Source organism: Aedes albopictus, chromosome 3 (assembly GCF_035046485.1).
Source record: "Aedes albopictus strain Foshan chromosome 3, AalbF5, whole genome shotgun sequence".
Taxonomy (NCBI): domain Eukaryota; kingdom Metazoa; phylum Arthropoda; class Insecta; order Diptera; family Culicidae; genus Aedes; species Aedes albopictus.
In genome coordinates, this window is record NC_085138.1 from 7,200,372 (window position 1) to 7,215,597 (window position 15,226).

A 15,226-nucleotide genomic window follows, 5' to 3' on the forward strand; every position below is an offset into this window, starting at 1 on the left:
CTCTGGAAAAAAAAATCTTTGAAATAAACTAAACATGGAGACTTTCTTTAAGTATTTATGAACATTTTTGGAAACAGTACCCGAATACAAATTTTTTAGAAAATTTTTTTAAAACCAATTAGAGAATTTGAACTTGGGAGTATCCTCATAAAGAATTCTTATAAAAGATCCCTTCGATTTTTTTTTTTGAGTAATGCCTTAGCAATTCTTGAATGAATCTTCAGTGAGGAATTTTCCCAGGGGAATACCCTGAAAACATCCCTTACAATGATCAATCACTGGGAAAATCTTAGAAGGACAATGTGGAAAATTTGAAAAGTTTACTTGCTGAAGTCCACTGAAATTCTTACAGGGTTTTCCAGGATTTATTAGGAGTTTCTCCAACAATTCCTGCAGTAATATATCCAGGAATGCCTGCAGAGATTCCCCAGAATTTGTCGCTAAAGTTTTCAGTAACAACTCTTGCAATGATTTATATTCCATTTTCAAAAATTTTCTCTAGGATTCCCATCAACTGATTTTTCCCGAGATAAACTATATAAACTATATAGGTATTTATCTAGAAATCTCTTTTAAAAATATATAGCAGGTGACTTTTAAATTTGTACCGGTGATTCGAACAGATTTTTTCGAAACTAGTCTTTCAGCTTCTGATGAATGGAATTCCTGGAAGCAAATTCGATTGTTTTTGAGAGACTTGTGTTCTTTGACAGTTGAATTTAGATACATAACATACCCGTAATTGAAATATTGGAGGAATTGTTTCACAACTTCTTCAGAGAAATATTTTGAAGAGCTGATGAATAGCGTAAAAATTATAGTAAACCAAAATGAAAACTTGCTCTAAATTCATCACTAGCATAGCCCACAGCGCCTTCTCAAGCACATTCGTCCGCTCCAAAATCCGCACAAAGAAGGATGAGAAAACAGAAACCAGTCACAAAGTTCCGCTTGCTTTGTATTTTTTTTGTTCGACCTAACTGACATCTACAGTGTTGAAAAAAAAACAATAAGAACACCAGCCATTTTTTTATACAAAATGGCCAAATTTGACGATGTTATGCTCGGTTTCTAGTGAACCGATTTGGCTGAAATATTAACAGTCGCCATGGAGTTACTTGAATTTTGATTTGTATTTAATTGAGTGAGTTCTGCTCACTATATCAAAAATTACAGATATACGCAACGACTATATAATAGGACCACTTTCAGATATCCATTATCAAATGATATATGAGAGTATCTGATACTTGATGATTGATAAACAAGTACTAAAATTAAGGATGCCATTTAAACTTGGGGACTTTTTTTTAAAATTGAGCACAAATATCCATCATAAAAATTTGGTGTCAGAATTCATACAGTGGCGGCCCACCGGTTCTATTTCATACAAAATGACCAAGTTTGACGGTTTTTAGTTAGTCGATTTAGCTGAAATTTTGGCAACCGACATGAATTTACGGGAATTTTGATTTTTATTGAATTGATTGAGTTGAGTTCTGTTCACTACTTGAAGTTACAAAGTTACAGATGTACAATAACATCAGATTTTTATGATGGTTATTTGTGGTCAATTCTATAAAAATGTCCCAAAGTTTAAATGACATCCTTTATTATAGTACTATCAATCATCAAACATCAGATACTCTGATATATTCTTTGGTAAAGGCAACTTGAAAGTGGTCCTATTGTTTTGTCGTTTCGTATATCTGTAACTTTGGAAGTAGTGAACAGAACTCAATCAATTCAATACAAATCAAAATTCCCGTAAATTCATGTCGGTTGCCAGAATTTCAACCAAATCGGCTCACTAAAAATCGAGTACTACTATATCGTCAAACTTGGCCATTTTGTATAACAAAATGACAGGTGGTCTTATTGTTTCTTATTGTTGTTGTGACACTGTATGTATAAATGCAATGGCTTACGTAGGACTACACATAACTCGTGAACGAAACGTCCGATTCGCGTCGGCTTTATGACTTGGACTTGAAACGTTAGAAAACGCAGTAGACATGGCAAAGTTTGCCGGAGACAGGTAGTTTAACATATTTTTGAAATATATCGACTACCAGTGATGCTAAAAACATTTGAACATCCAAACCTGGCAATTTATACAAACACATTTCATAATTTTATTATCAAGTGTCGATAATCTTTCAATTATATCACTATACACACTACAAAAAACAAATCCGCGCCAAATCCGCGCGAGGGCTAAATTCCATGGGTAAATCCGCGCCAAATCCGCGAAAATCGCGAAATCCGCGAAATTCGCGAAATCCGCGCTGTTGTAACAACCCTGGACGTACACGCGAGGGGTAGTATGACGTCACATTGGGCTCGTTGACACATAAAAGACTTGATTTGTCGTGAGAGATTTTGTTTTAATCGATCACAATTATATCATATGCAGATATGTAAACAACTTTAGATATAATTTAGTTATGTTCAAAATTTTATTTTATTTTAAGCAATGAAATTAAATCCATCACATAAGCGGTCATCAAGTATATTGTCACGTTTGGAGGAGGCAGCGAGGGTTGAAAATTTCCAATTTTAGCGTTGCGTACTTAATCCTTCAGGACGCGCGCTGGTGGAAAAAGTACAACACCAAAAAACCTGAAAGGTTAATGGATGCTCCCTAAGGTCTAAGTAAAATTGGCAGAATAAACAAATTCCATGATTAAATCGAGCAATATAGAGGGCATTTTTTAATGATAATAATTATTTAATTCCTCCTACTGTTTTGGTATTTCCCGTAATCGATCTCATGTTTTCGTGTGTAAAGACACTTCATTTGTGTAAAATTCAAGTCAAAAGTATTGGAAGTTCCATGTAACGGAAAAAATGCTCATCTGGACGGAAATTACACCACATGCAATATCCATCGGGTGACTTTGGGTATTATCAGCTGGTTGGTTATCTTCATAACGAGGGTTTTGTCAGCCATATTGCCTTAAACTTGCTCACGCAGAAAAAATGACGCTTGTTTAAAATAATGAAACGTATGGTTGATTATCAAACAGAGAATTCAGGTATTTCGAAGTCATATTTATTTGTCCTTACTTAGAGTTTATCGATAAAAACAACCAATTACCATCATTCGATATAAGAACGTTAGATATTTCATTTGTTTCTACAATATGAAGTTCACAATCTTCCTATAACTTTCAAATTGTTCGTTCAATCAAGTGAGTGTTAAAGAGAAAGTTTGTGGGATAAAAAATGTGTTGGAATTAACATAGTGTTGTTGATGGAGCATCACAAATAACTTATGAAAAGGGCCCATTTTTTACATATTGAGAGAATCATGAAATTAACTTCCAAATATCTATGAAACGGTTACTTTTAGTAAGATAATCATTAACGGCATTACGATACGAAATTTTTGGTGGAACCATATTCTGGCATTGAAACATATCTTTTTATCGACCAAAAGCAATTTAAAAAAACCCCTCAAAATTATTATTAGAAAAGCTTTTTTTAATAATGTATGCTCCATGTTTCATTTTGTCACCAGAACACCTGATTTGCCTTCAAAATTATACACGGTAAAAGAATGACGTATTTTGAGAATATTAGTTTTTGTGTTAAAATATGTTTTTTTTTGAGTGAAAAATGTTTTTTTTTCTGTGTTTATTTTTTCACTTGGTTTCCTTACCATTCCTTTTCAGACACTTTTTCTCTAATATGAATGGTTTCCGAGTTACAGTTTTCAAGAACATTCATGTCAAAAACATATATGCACTTCTCAAAAGTTACTCTAGATACCAAACGATCTTTTCTCACGTCACAACACAAACACTTATACTATTGTTATGCTGAATACGTTAGCTAAGTTTCGCCCGAAACCGAGATATTAAAGTGTTGTCGTATACCGACTTCGCGCAGATTCGCTGTATAGTGGTTTCACTTTTACACGACTTTCTCTACGCGGCTTTTCCACAGTTTGGAAGTTACGCGTAGTTCATTAGAGAAGATTTTTATTTCCTGTTAGCCTTTTTTTCCGCCGGCCCTCCAATGTCTTCTAAAGAACGCTACAAAGCGCTGCAACATTACAAAATGAACTGTATAAAAGCAGCTTTTTTGATAGTTGGATTTTTATTCGATTGGCACATCTTCCAACAACTATTCCGGATGTGGATTAAAGTGCAATAAAAGAATCCCAAAAAAATAGAAAACAAATAGTGAACCTACCTGTGAAGCATTTGATTCGCAGCTATATATCCAGCTTATAGTTTGTTTTGATAATAATGTTTGAATCCGACAAGTCATGTTGATATCCCAACAGTTTATTTTTTACTACAGATTCTAGCTGTGATGATATCGCATATCGATAGCTTCAAAACACTACTTGTTTGTGAATTTGGAAGGTTAAAACTAAATGATAACAAGTTCTGTTATATTTTTCATAACAAATATGACGCCGTCCACAAATTACGTAACGCTCAAGGGAGAGGGGGAAGTACAATCGAGCGATACGGTCAATACAAAAACTTTAGGACTATCATACTAAAAAGCGTGTTGGAAGAGGAAGGGGTATTAAAACATGACGATTTTAGCGTTGCGTTATAAATGAAAGCTACCCATGTTATACGTTTTGATTTCAACATTTTCTCTCGAGTGGTCAATATTACAAAAACTATCAAACTTGTTTGCGTCAATACAAAAAATCTAACAAATTTAGAAATTATTATATTACAAAAATCATAGCAAATATTATAATAAATCTGTTACGAAATTATGTTATAGGCAATTATTTTAATACGCATAATGTAACAAATTTCGTTACATACCTGTTTGAATAAATAATACTAGTTATGTTATAGTTTTGTTTCTTAAATAATAACAAATTGTGTTACAATTTTGTTATGGTCATTCAAATATGAGAATCCTTACAACAAAGTTATATCAAATTATGTTATTTCTAACAACGATTGTTATAATTTTGTTAGTATCTTGTTAGGTGCTTCTGGTCGGGAGGGGAAAATGAAGAAACAAATAAGATGCACAAATTTGTAAACAGAAGCATAGGCTCTGTAAGAGAGAGACAAAATGTGTTGCCAAATGCGTAACATATCTCCCAACCTTTTTGCTTCTAGCATTTAAAGAGCAGTTGAAAAGCATTCTGTATGCTCCCAAGTGAAACCACTTCAAGCTGTTGAAATGCTAATTAACAGCCGAAAGCTTTTGAGCAGCACAGCTTATGCTAACTCAAGGCAGCTATGCATTCGAAGTGCTTATGTAGGGCAGCAAGCAGTTTGAATGCGTAATACGGGCTGATACACGGCTTATTCAAATGCTTAGTGGTTACTTGGGTTAAGTATGGCCCATCCTTACTGTTATGATGCTTAGTTGATAGAAACAATCACTGTAACATGAAGTGATTTCGTTTTAGATAGTAACGTTACATAGTATCCATGAACCACTTCACTCTCAAGGGTCACTTCATGATAGTTTTGTGATAATTTAGGTCATTCAATCTTTCACGGAGTACACAACTTCATATCTACATTTGCAATGCTAACCTGCTACACTGTATAATGATACATAATGAACCATATTTACTAATATTCTGCAAAGACTAGTAGCCATTGCTCTGTACCTTTGAAACTTTTATGAAACCTTTTTTTTTTTGAATCTGCATTCGTTGTTTGGGCTATAAAAAGTTACGTTAACCAGTTGTTAATCTAACCAACCCAGATCTGTAAACTTCTGTGAAACTCAGATGTATTCCAAAATACCTTCGACGGTTACGGTAATGTTGTGTTACTCTATATAAGCCAAAACAGAAACTTCAATTGCAGAAGATGCAAGATTTTAAACATCATAATAGTTTGGGTGACCCCAGCTGATCTGATGATGTCAATTGAACATTCAGAAGATTTACTGGACATGATAGATCACAAATCATAGCTTTGTATAATGAAAGAAGCTACCGTTACACCCGTAGACTTAAGGATCTAAACTCAAGAACAGTTTGGATGATCCAGGATATCCCGACTGATCTGATACAGTGGTGTCAGGCCATTCGGTCGAAGGTCATTAGGCCGAATGGTCATTAGGCCTAGGCCGAATGGTCAACAGGCCAAATGGTCATTGGGTCTTCTTCTTGCCGTTACGTCCCCACTGAGACAAAGCCTGCTTCTCAGCTTATTAACTGAGAGCTTCCTCTGCAAATGACCATTTTGCATGTGTGTATCGTGTGACAGGCACGAAGATACTTTATTGATGCTGCATCTACTGATATTTTACCCATGAATTTTTCCTTCTTTTAAATATAGGCTGTTCTTTCTAGTATCATTGCTAAAATAGTTTTTGGCGCTGAAACTGCTGATATTCAATTCGTATTTTTTTCCTTCTTTAAAACATAGGCTATTCTTTCTAGTTTCATTGTTAAACTAGTTTTTGGCAAAAAATGTTGGGAAAGGTAAAAACAACGGCTAACTTTTAATTCGTCCTGATAATGGCCTTCGGCCTAATGACCCAGCATCGATACAGTATATTGAACATTCAGGAGACTTACTGGACATGATAGAAAACAAATCGAGCTTTGCATAACGAAAGAAGTTACTGTCACTCTCGTAGACTTTAGAATATAAACTCAAGAACAGTTTGGGTGGTCTAGGATATCCCGTCTGGTCGTATACTGTCTATTAAACTTTCAGAAGACTGACTTGACATGATAGTATGCAAATCGTAGCATTGCATAATGAAAGAAGTTACCGTTACACCCGTAGAATCTATCTATATATATAAAAATGTAGTGGCATACGTGGGACCGCGCATAACTGGCGAACGGAGGGTCCGATTTGGGTCGTCTTAGTTTTGTTCTGTTAGTTTTCACCCAAGGAAGGTTTATGAGCCACAAAACAAGGACAAATCGAGAGTTTTTGAAAATCCATTCTTCACATTTGGGGCCGTTCATAAACCACGTAGACTTTTTGGTTGGTTGGGGGGGGGTTGGTTTGGCCAAAGTCTACGATCCATAAAAATTTCAAAATTTTTATATGGACAAAAGTCTACGAGGGGGGAGGTCTGAGATGGTTAAATTTTGGTCTACGTGGTCTATGAACAGTCCCTTTTGAACTTGGACTTGGCTAAAGACTTGAAACATCAAAAAACGCAGTAGGCAAGACAAAATTTGCCGGGGTCAGTTAGTTTAGGATATAAGACCAGTTTGGATGACCTAGGATAACCAGAAAAAATATTCTGCATAATATTCTACCCTTTTTTATGCTATTGAGCAACAAAACCACAGAAATACGTAGAAAAAAATCTATAATAATGCTTGGAAAAATCCCGTCTTCAGAGGGTTACGTTAGAAATGTTTCCACCCTCCTGTTCCTTTTCCATTAGAAAATCCTCCATGAATTTTGCCAACAAATATTTCAGGCATTTCTTTAAAAAATTCTCTACATTTTCTTCTAGGGGGTTCCTTTAGAAATTTCTCGGGAAATTGTTTTAGAAAATCTTCCTTGGGTTGTTTCAGAATTTTTTGAAGAGGAAACACTTCCTGGGATTTCTTTAGAAATCCATCCCGGGTTTCTTTCGAAAAAAATCCACAGGTTATTTCAGAATTCTTCCAGAACTACTTTAGAAATTCCTCGTAGAGTTCCTTTAAAAATTCTGCCAAGACATCCTTTAAAAATTCTGCCAAGACATCCTTTATAAAATCTTCCAGATTTTTTTTAGAAATGGCATGAGCTTGATTGAATTGAATTCTGTAATTCTTTCAGAAATTCCATAAGAAAATCTTTCAGAGATTCTTTAAGAAATTCCTTGAGAGAATCTTTTACAAAATCTTCTAGGAATGCCTTTAGAAATCCATCTAGGTATTCTTTCATTGTTTTTTTTTCTGAGATGTCACCAGAGGTTCTTTTTAAGAACTATACTCAATTAACTTTCAGGAACTTCTCCTGAAATATTACTTGTAAATGATTAGAGTAATTGATACGTCTCGAAAGATTTTTCTAGAGATATCTACTATAACCTATGCATTTGTTTCTACAGGGATCCTAAATTGTCCAGAAGTTTTATTGCGGAATTTCTCAAAGAATTCTTCTAATAAAATCTTTTAAAAGTTGCACTATGGGTCGCGGCGTTTCTTCAGGTAATCCTTCAGGGATTCTCTCAAGAATCTCTAAAGAGATTTCTTTAAGAAATTATTTCAGTAATTCATATAGAAATCCTTTCAAAAATCCATTTAGAATTTGCAAAAGAAATTTCTTCCGAAATTTCTTCATGTATTCCTTAAATAATATCTACAGAGACTCCGTCAGAATTCTCAAGGATTTCGTCAGGATTTTCAACAGGAACTTTCCTTCGAAAATACCTACAGAGTTTCTTTTAGAAATCGCCTAAGCGGTTCCTACAACTATCCACTCCCTTGTCCAACTCATATTTCTACTGCATAAGATCACATTATGCACCTACAGTAGACGTTTGATAAATGCAACATGTTCATGTTTCACTCAGCGAACAAACATCGATAACAGCAACGCCTGACAGTAAACCATCATTTGACGTAAAATGAACGTAAACTTCATCAGACTGTTCATTTGGGCTAGCATTACGCACCATGTTGACGTTTAGCGGTGCGATAACTAGTAATTTGTTGCACTTACCAGACTTGCACATTGCACATTGCAGTTAAACCGTTTGCATCGATCGAACGTCTACTATGATTTAGTTCGTTGGGAATAAAATTAGAACTTATGATCTGGAGATTACTGACCATGTTTTTTGTCTCATAAACCTTTCTTGAGTAGAAATTAACAAAACAAAGACGACCCAAATCGGTCGTTTCGTTCGCGAGATTGGATGGAACTCTACAAATGCATTATTCTTCACGTTTCTGGCCCACATTGGATGCCACAAAAAAATGGAACTTTACAAATGCGCAAACTAATATCTCCAATTAAAACCATGCGACATATTACATAAATTGTGCCCTGGATAACGAAATTCAATCCCAGGATAACGAGTTTTCATGATATTTCTTGATGCATCAGTCAATCCTGTTATTGTATTTTTCCTGGCAGGTTGCCTTATGTTTGCAGCGTTAATGGCTTACATTTTTTTCTAGGAATTCCCTATCCTTAGCGGACATCCTGATTCAGGCTACAATACAAGACTGTCTGCATTTTGATGACCGTCCACTAAGGTTAGCGTGTCTTGTACTTAATCGTTGCCCGAAATAGCCTGAGCGCTACAACAAATGTTAATTAACGATCAGGGACATATTTACAAATCAAAGCGTGATATATTTAGTTCACCACTGGACTGCGCACTCAGTCTTCATAAGTGCGAAAACCTTGATAAAAGTGCGCGATTGCATCAAATCCAGTTGATGTCTTCGGCGCACATTTATTTGATTTATGCTGAATAAGTTTTCTGAACACACCGAGTTGATTTGTTACAATTGCACACTTTTATTTATGTTTCCGCACTCTTGAAAACTCGTGCGATAGTCCAGTGATAAACTAAATGCGCTATATAACACAAACTAACACAATGTTCAAAAATAATTACAAGCGTAACAACGACTCTGTTAGCACTTCAATTTTTAATATAATTCTGCAGTTTCATTGTCTTAATAGAAGCACTTTAAGACGGGCTTGGTGGTCTAGTGGCTACCACTCCTGATTCATATGCAGAAGGTCTTGGGTTCAATCACTGGCCCGTCCCTTTCCGCCTACTTTGTATCATTATATCCACTTTCTCTACCTTAGATACACCTTAACCGAGGAAAGCTATTCATATGTTCATAGCCATCGCTAGAACCAGAAACGATTGAAAAGCCGTTTCCCTTGCTTCCAACTTTCACACCAGAGTGTTACTCTATCAGATAATGCCTACAAGTTATGCAATCAAACGAACTGTGCCACTTTAGCTTCATAGTAATAATCGCACTAATCTATCACCTTACACCTGGCATCCACGCATCAATGTGTGAACCCTCTGCCAACAATATCCTACCAATACTCTGACATTCGCATGAGTTTGTGCAGACGCAGAGGTATCTTCGGTCTCATGTGGATACAAACGATTGTAATCATCACTTCCTTCCCTTTCCCCACATTGACCTGCAACCTGACGTGGCAGGCGCCATTGTCGCCTAATAAAATAGTAGAACACCAATGCTCGCACACTTTGTTTTAATAGAAACACTTTTCACATTTTTTATGACTAGAATCCCGAAAAAAGAAATTCTACACTGAAATAAATTTTGTTGTGGAAACTACCGATTCCATAGTAAAATTACTAACCGTACCTATGATTCTCAACCGACAACAAAATCTGTCAAGGTAACTGAAATATGCTTGAAATTACAATGCATTGTAGTAAATTCAACTAAAAGCGTAGTCGTCTCAACAACAAAATATTGTTAATTTTTCTTGGACACGCATTTTACAACACAGTATGGTTAAAAATACAATGCTCATTTGTTAAATTAAGATTACCGTCGTTCGGGGTGACATTGGGCCTAGAGGGTAATATTGGTCCATCGATCCCACGGATTCAGTATAAGTCAGAGAATCCGACGGTGGATGCAAAGTATCTTAGAATTATGTATTCTAGTAGTTAAGCACACAATATGCATTCCCGTCGTATTTTGAACGTGCGAAATAGTGGCCCAATGTCACCCCGCTTTGGCCCAATGACACCCCGCACGACGGTACTTTTAGTAATTTCAACCGCACTGCTAGTTAAGTTGACAGTGTTTTAGTAAAATTAACTGGAAATTGTTATCGGTTGAGAATCATAGGTACGGTTAGTAATTTTACTATGGAATCGGTAGTTTCCACAACAAAATTTATTTCAGTGTAGGCATCTTGAACTAGGGAATCGCGCCACTTGGGCGGTGGCTTCTATTTTCGTCTGTTTTCCGCTATAACGCAGTCAAATTTGAACCAATTGACACAATTTTTGGAATGCGGTGAGATAGGTATAGTATCTACCCGTGTACAACATTTCAAGTCAATTGGTTCAAAATTGACTGAGTTATAGTGGAAAACAGACGAATATAGAAGCCACCGCCCAAGTGGTGCGATACCCTATTGAAAGATTTAGAAGGTTTCAAATTCTTCTAGAAAATTCAAAGTTTCGATAAACGACGGTTATATTTTATCATTTCACTGGAGTTTTCGAAACTGTTTGATGGTAAGGTTAATAAAGATGACCGTTTTAAATTCTACACGTGCTTTGTCTAGTGATCTGTTTCAACCCTCAAAGTGTTTCACAAGAATAAGTAAAACAACAGAATAAACCAGAGAGGGTGCAGGCATGTCAAACTCAAACGAACAACACCTACCTAACATGCATCGGTCCTTTTCAAACAACATAATGCGAGTCGAGTCAAGTACAAGACACTGAAGACGACCTTACAGTTGAGGTCGAAATACGTATCTGTCAAAGGATGCAAATTCTTAGTGGAATTCAAAGGAACAGTACTTAACGCAATTTTCTTTTTACTAACATAATGCGATCTCGCGGGCCATCCCCATTAGGCCGTCCCTATTTTTGCAAAAGTTGGAAATGTTAAAAGTTCAATATTGCAAAACGATCATTTTAGCTAAAAACCATCCTGCCAAAATTTGAAGTCCGTATCTCAAGGCTAAGTGGTCCCCCACGGGGTCTAAAGTTCTCAAAAATTGTATGGGATCACAAAAATTATGAATTTTTTTCGACGAAAAAGATACCTTATTCTACTAAAACCGGTGATTTTAGGACCCTAAAGAACGAAAAATGTGCTCAGAATGGCGATATCTATTTTAGTTTCTGAGTTATTGACGAAAAACTACCAAAAAATGTTCATTTTGACTATTTTTTTGAGATCCCTGAGGAAACCTACCATATTTTGTCCGATAACTCAAAAACGAAAAGAGATATCGCAATTCTGGGCACATTTTAGTTTTCCCATTCGAAGTTCTTACTGGTTGAAAGTTCTTGCATTCGCTTGAATGCGAATTGTCTTAAATTTTACATCTGGCTTTACATAAATGATACTGGTGCGCCACGGTTTTCAAGAAAAGGCATCGTATTGTCGAAAACTTTCGAAACTAACGATGAAGTTATAACGAAAACCTGTTAAATCATTTGGTTATTTATTTATGTTCAACCAAAATTGGCTCATATTTATATGAGTAAAGTAATTCCCCTTGGTGTATTTTTGTAGCTTGTAATATTTAGTTTAAAAAACTTATTTTTTAAATCAAATGTCAACTGAGATGTATTGCATTTTTTTTTCAATTAAACAAATCGAGAAAAAATCAAAAATTCCTAGCTCAAGCACAGATCAAATAATAAAGCTCCTGCTACCTCAATAAAAGCCACGTGTATGACGTGCACCCCGTCAAACTGACATTTAATCAAAGTCCACAAGTGTCATTCATTTAAATGCCGTTATTACTAATTAACGACCTTTTGGACATCATCAGTTTGGGAACATTTCAAGCTGTATGTCTCTACGGAGCTAAATGCCAGTACGGAGTAAAATGATCAATCTCTCATTAAAAACTTGATTAATAGTACTCATTTCGGAACTAAGCTGCCGCAATAAACAGCGGCACAATGGAGTCATCTTCTTTATCTATTCCGGCAGCAGCGCCTACTACGATCGTATGTGTGGCATTGTGGTGTATCGTGACTTTCCCGGTTTTCAACCGCAAGTTTTTGCGAAGGAAATGTGCATATTGCCTCTTCTATCTAGGTATATTATATGAACACGATATCAGAACTTGACAGCAACCGCAGCACTGCAATCTGCTGAGGAAAGCGATTGAGTGCAGCACGTCACACCGTCAGAGCAGTGTCAGTGCTTGGCTTGGGTTGGGTCCAATGTTCCTGCCGGTTCAATTTGTACCGTTCAACACATTTCAATCACAATACAGCTCCCACACCTACCGTCGAAACTGAAGCTCGAGAAAACTTAACCATCCAGCCAGTGAAGGGGCTTCCCTTGCTTCCGTAACTATTTCATTTTTATAGATTTCCTGCTGTTGTTTGTTGGTAACTGTGGCACCTTTCGCGAGAAAAGCGCACGTGCCCATCGCTCATCCCCCACATTTAAGATGTTTTAACTCAAAGTGCACTAGGTAGGTATTAAGTAATCAACGAACACTCAATCGCTGGTTGTTTGTCGCTCAATCCCGTCGCCATTGACAACGACCTGAGACGAGTCGACCCCAACCGAACTGCTCTCTGCTGCTGATGATGACCGCATCCCGCACTCAATTCATGAACTATTTATCACTTTGTTTCCTCCCAAACAAGTGTTTTGTACCCCATCCTCGCACTACTGCATCGGGTGGGAGGGTATTCCAAGTTCCAGCTGCTGCAGGCTGGTGCCCAGAAGCCACCAACAGCGATCAACTTATTCGAGACGGCTGCTGCAGCACACAGAAGTCAATTCGAAATAGATTTCAGATTGAACGACAGGAGAAAGTCCTTCTCAAGTGGGGTCGCAGCGCAGCAACCTCAACCCATCAAAGCAATCCACTTCCTGTTCTGAGTTGGGTGGCGGGCGGCTGTTTGTCAGTTGATTGGGTTTTATACAGCCGCGCGCTCTATAGAGCGAAGTTGGCCTTGAAAACCAGAAGAATCTGCCTCTCGGACTGTGTCAGCCTATATATAACGAAATAATGGTCAGGGGAGAGGTGTACCAAGTGCATCTTTGGGGGTTTTCCTAGACTATATCCATACAAACTGTCCGTGGGCGCAACCAGCAATTGGAAATGTCGTGAAAATGTGATTTTGGCATTTGCTAATTTTGCTCTCCTTAGTAAGAAATGTGTATCTATTTTCCATAATAGATCAGATTTTTTCGTGATTATTGATGATCCTTACGGACGCGAATTTTCATTAAAAAAAATGTCATGGCATTTTATCATGAAATTCCGTGACATTTCCCATCCCTGGCCTCAACTGTCGACGAACTGCATTTACATGCATTACACGACATGCAACGGTGTTTTGGCCATAGAAATTGAGAAATAGGCACTACTGCCAAAGCAATAGTCGATTGGATGATTGAATCCGGAACGATATCAATTTATGGTTAACATGATGGTATTGAAGTTCTATAAGAATTAGTACTTCAACATAACCTGTATAAGGCAATCCATGAGACAGATGCGATCAGCTGATTTTCTTTGTTTACCATGTATTTTTGACATTCGTCGATCGGGGTGACAGTTGAACACAATGGAATTTGTTAAGCACAGAGAACACTCGACGAAAATTTGGTAAGTTGCACGTACACTGTGTTTACAATTACAGCTGTCACCCCCATCGCGATATGTCGTCATGGATTGCCTTATTCACGAATCGTCACACAACGTTTGGAGTCCTTTTTTATTAACATTTGTAATGCTCTGTGATAACTAATGCGAATTATATTATCGATTTCAAACAATAAGTTTCAAACATGACCAACAATATTTTCAAAAACTTAAATAACACAATCTTTACACTTCATTTCCAATAAAATAAGCTGTGGCAACAAGGTCTTCGGCTGGTTACTCACAACAACAAGATGAACAACGTCTGCCCTCGGACCAACCTCATGAAGCAGTAAGTCTCCCCAAACTCCCCCCCTTAATTGACGATCTGTTTGTTACGTCCCGCAGTTCAGTCCGTAGCAGTACTAGGTAGAAGTTGTTCACCAAAGTCAGCGCACCCAACAAAACCTTACGCTAGAGTGATTCGCAGAACTTTATTGTCACTATTTACGCAACACAAACGGTAATATGTATTTGCATTTCGTAAGTTGGAAGAAGGAACTTCTGCCGCATTCGTTAGGAAGCAGTAGGCGGCGAACAGCTTCCATGATTGATTTGCTCCCACGTTATAAAACACATCTGTACACGTTCAAACAAACTTACACAAAAACGAGTATGTAATTTTAACAAAAAGACGCCCAGATATTGTAAGAAAATTGCCTCTGACAGATGTTTAAAATCCGTTCGTTTTACTTTCAACAAGTAAAGAAGTTTGTTTGTGTGTTACAAAGTTATAAATAGTTTATGTTGTCAGGTTTTGTATCAATCGCATTTCCGTATTTTACCGAACTTTGTGTTAGCGTGTACTCGTGAGCAATGACCGTAAACGGTCAATAACTTGGATGCAGAACTCAAGCCTTTGATGTTCGTCCTCCACTTAATTGCGCCATCAACCATCCATTCGCTCTCGGTAGTTGTTCTCAATCATGGCTATCTTG

At 36.9% G+C, this 15,226-nt stretch overlaps 1 protein-coding gene across 7 annotated transcripts in view; it reads left to right on the top strand.

Annotated features, from left to right (window-relative positions):
- LOC109621640 (1-phosphatidylinositol 4,5-bisphosphate phosphodiesterase) overlaps nt 1-15,226 on the top strand; it is a 246,422-nt gene that overhangs the window by 197,698 nt on the left and 33,498 nt on the right. For 6 of the 7 annotated variants that reach the window (XR_003893511.2, XM_029858132.2, XM_029858133.2 and 3 more), the window contains one exon: nt 14,501-14,580. The exons of the other annotated variant lie outside the window; for it this stretch is intronic. Coding sequence is in view for 5 of the 6 variants with exons in the window: in XM_029858132.2 (XP_029713992.1) it covers nt 14,501-14,580 (80 nt within the window). In the remaining variant the exon portion in view is untranslated. The remainder of the gene's footprint in view (nt 1-14,500; nt 14,581-15,226) is intronic. 7 annotated transcript variants of the gene reach the window in all.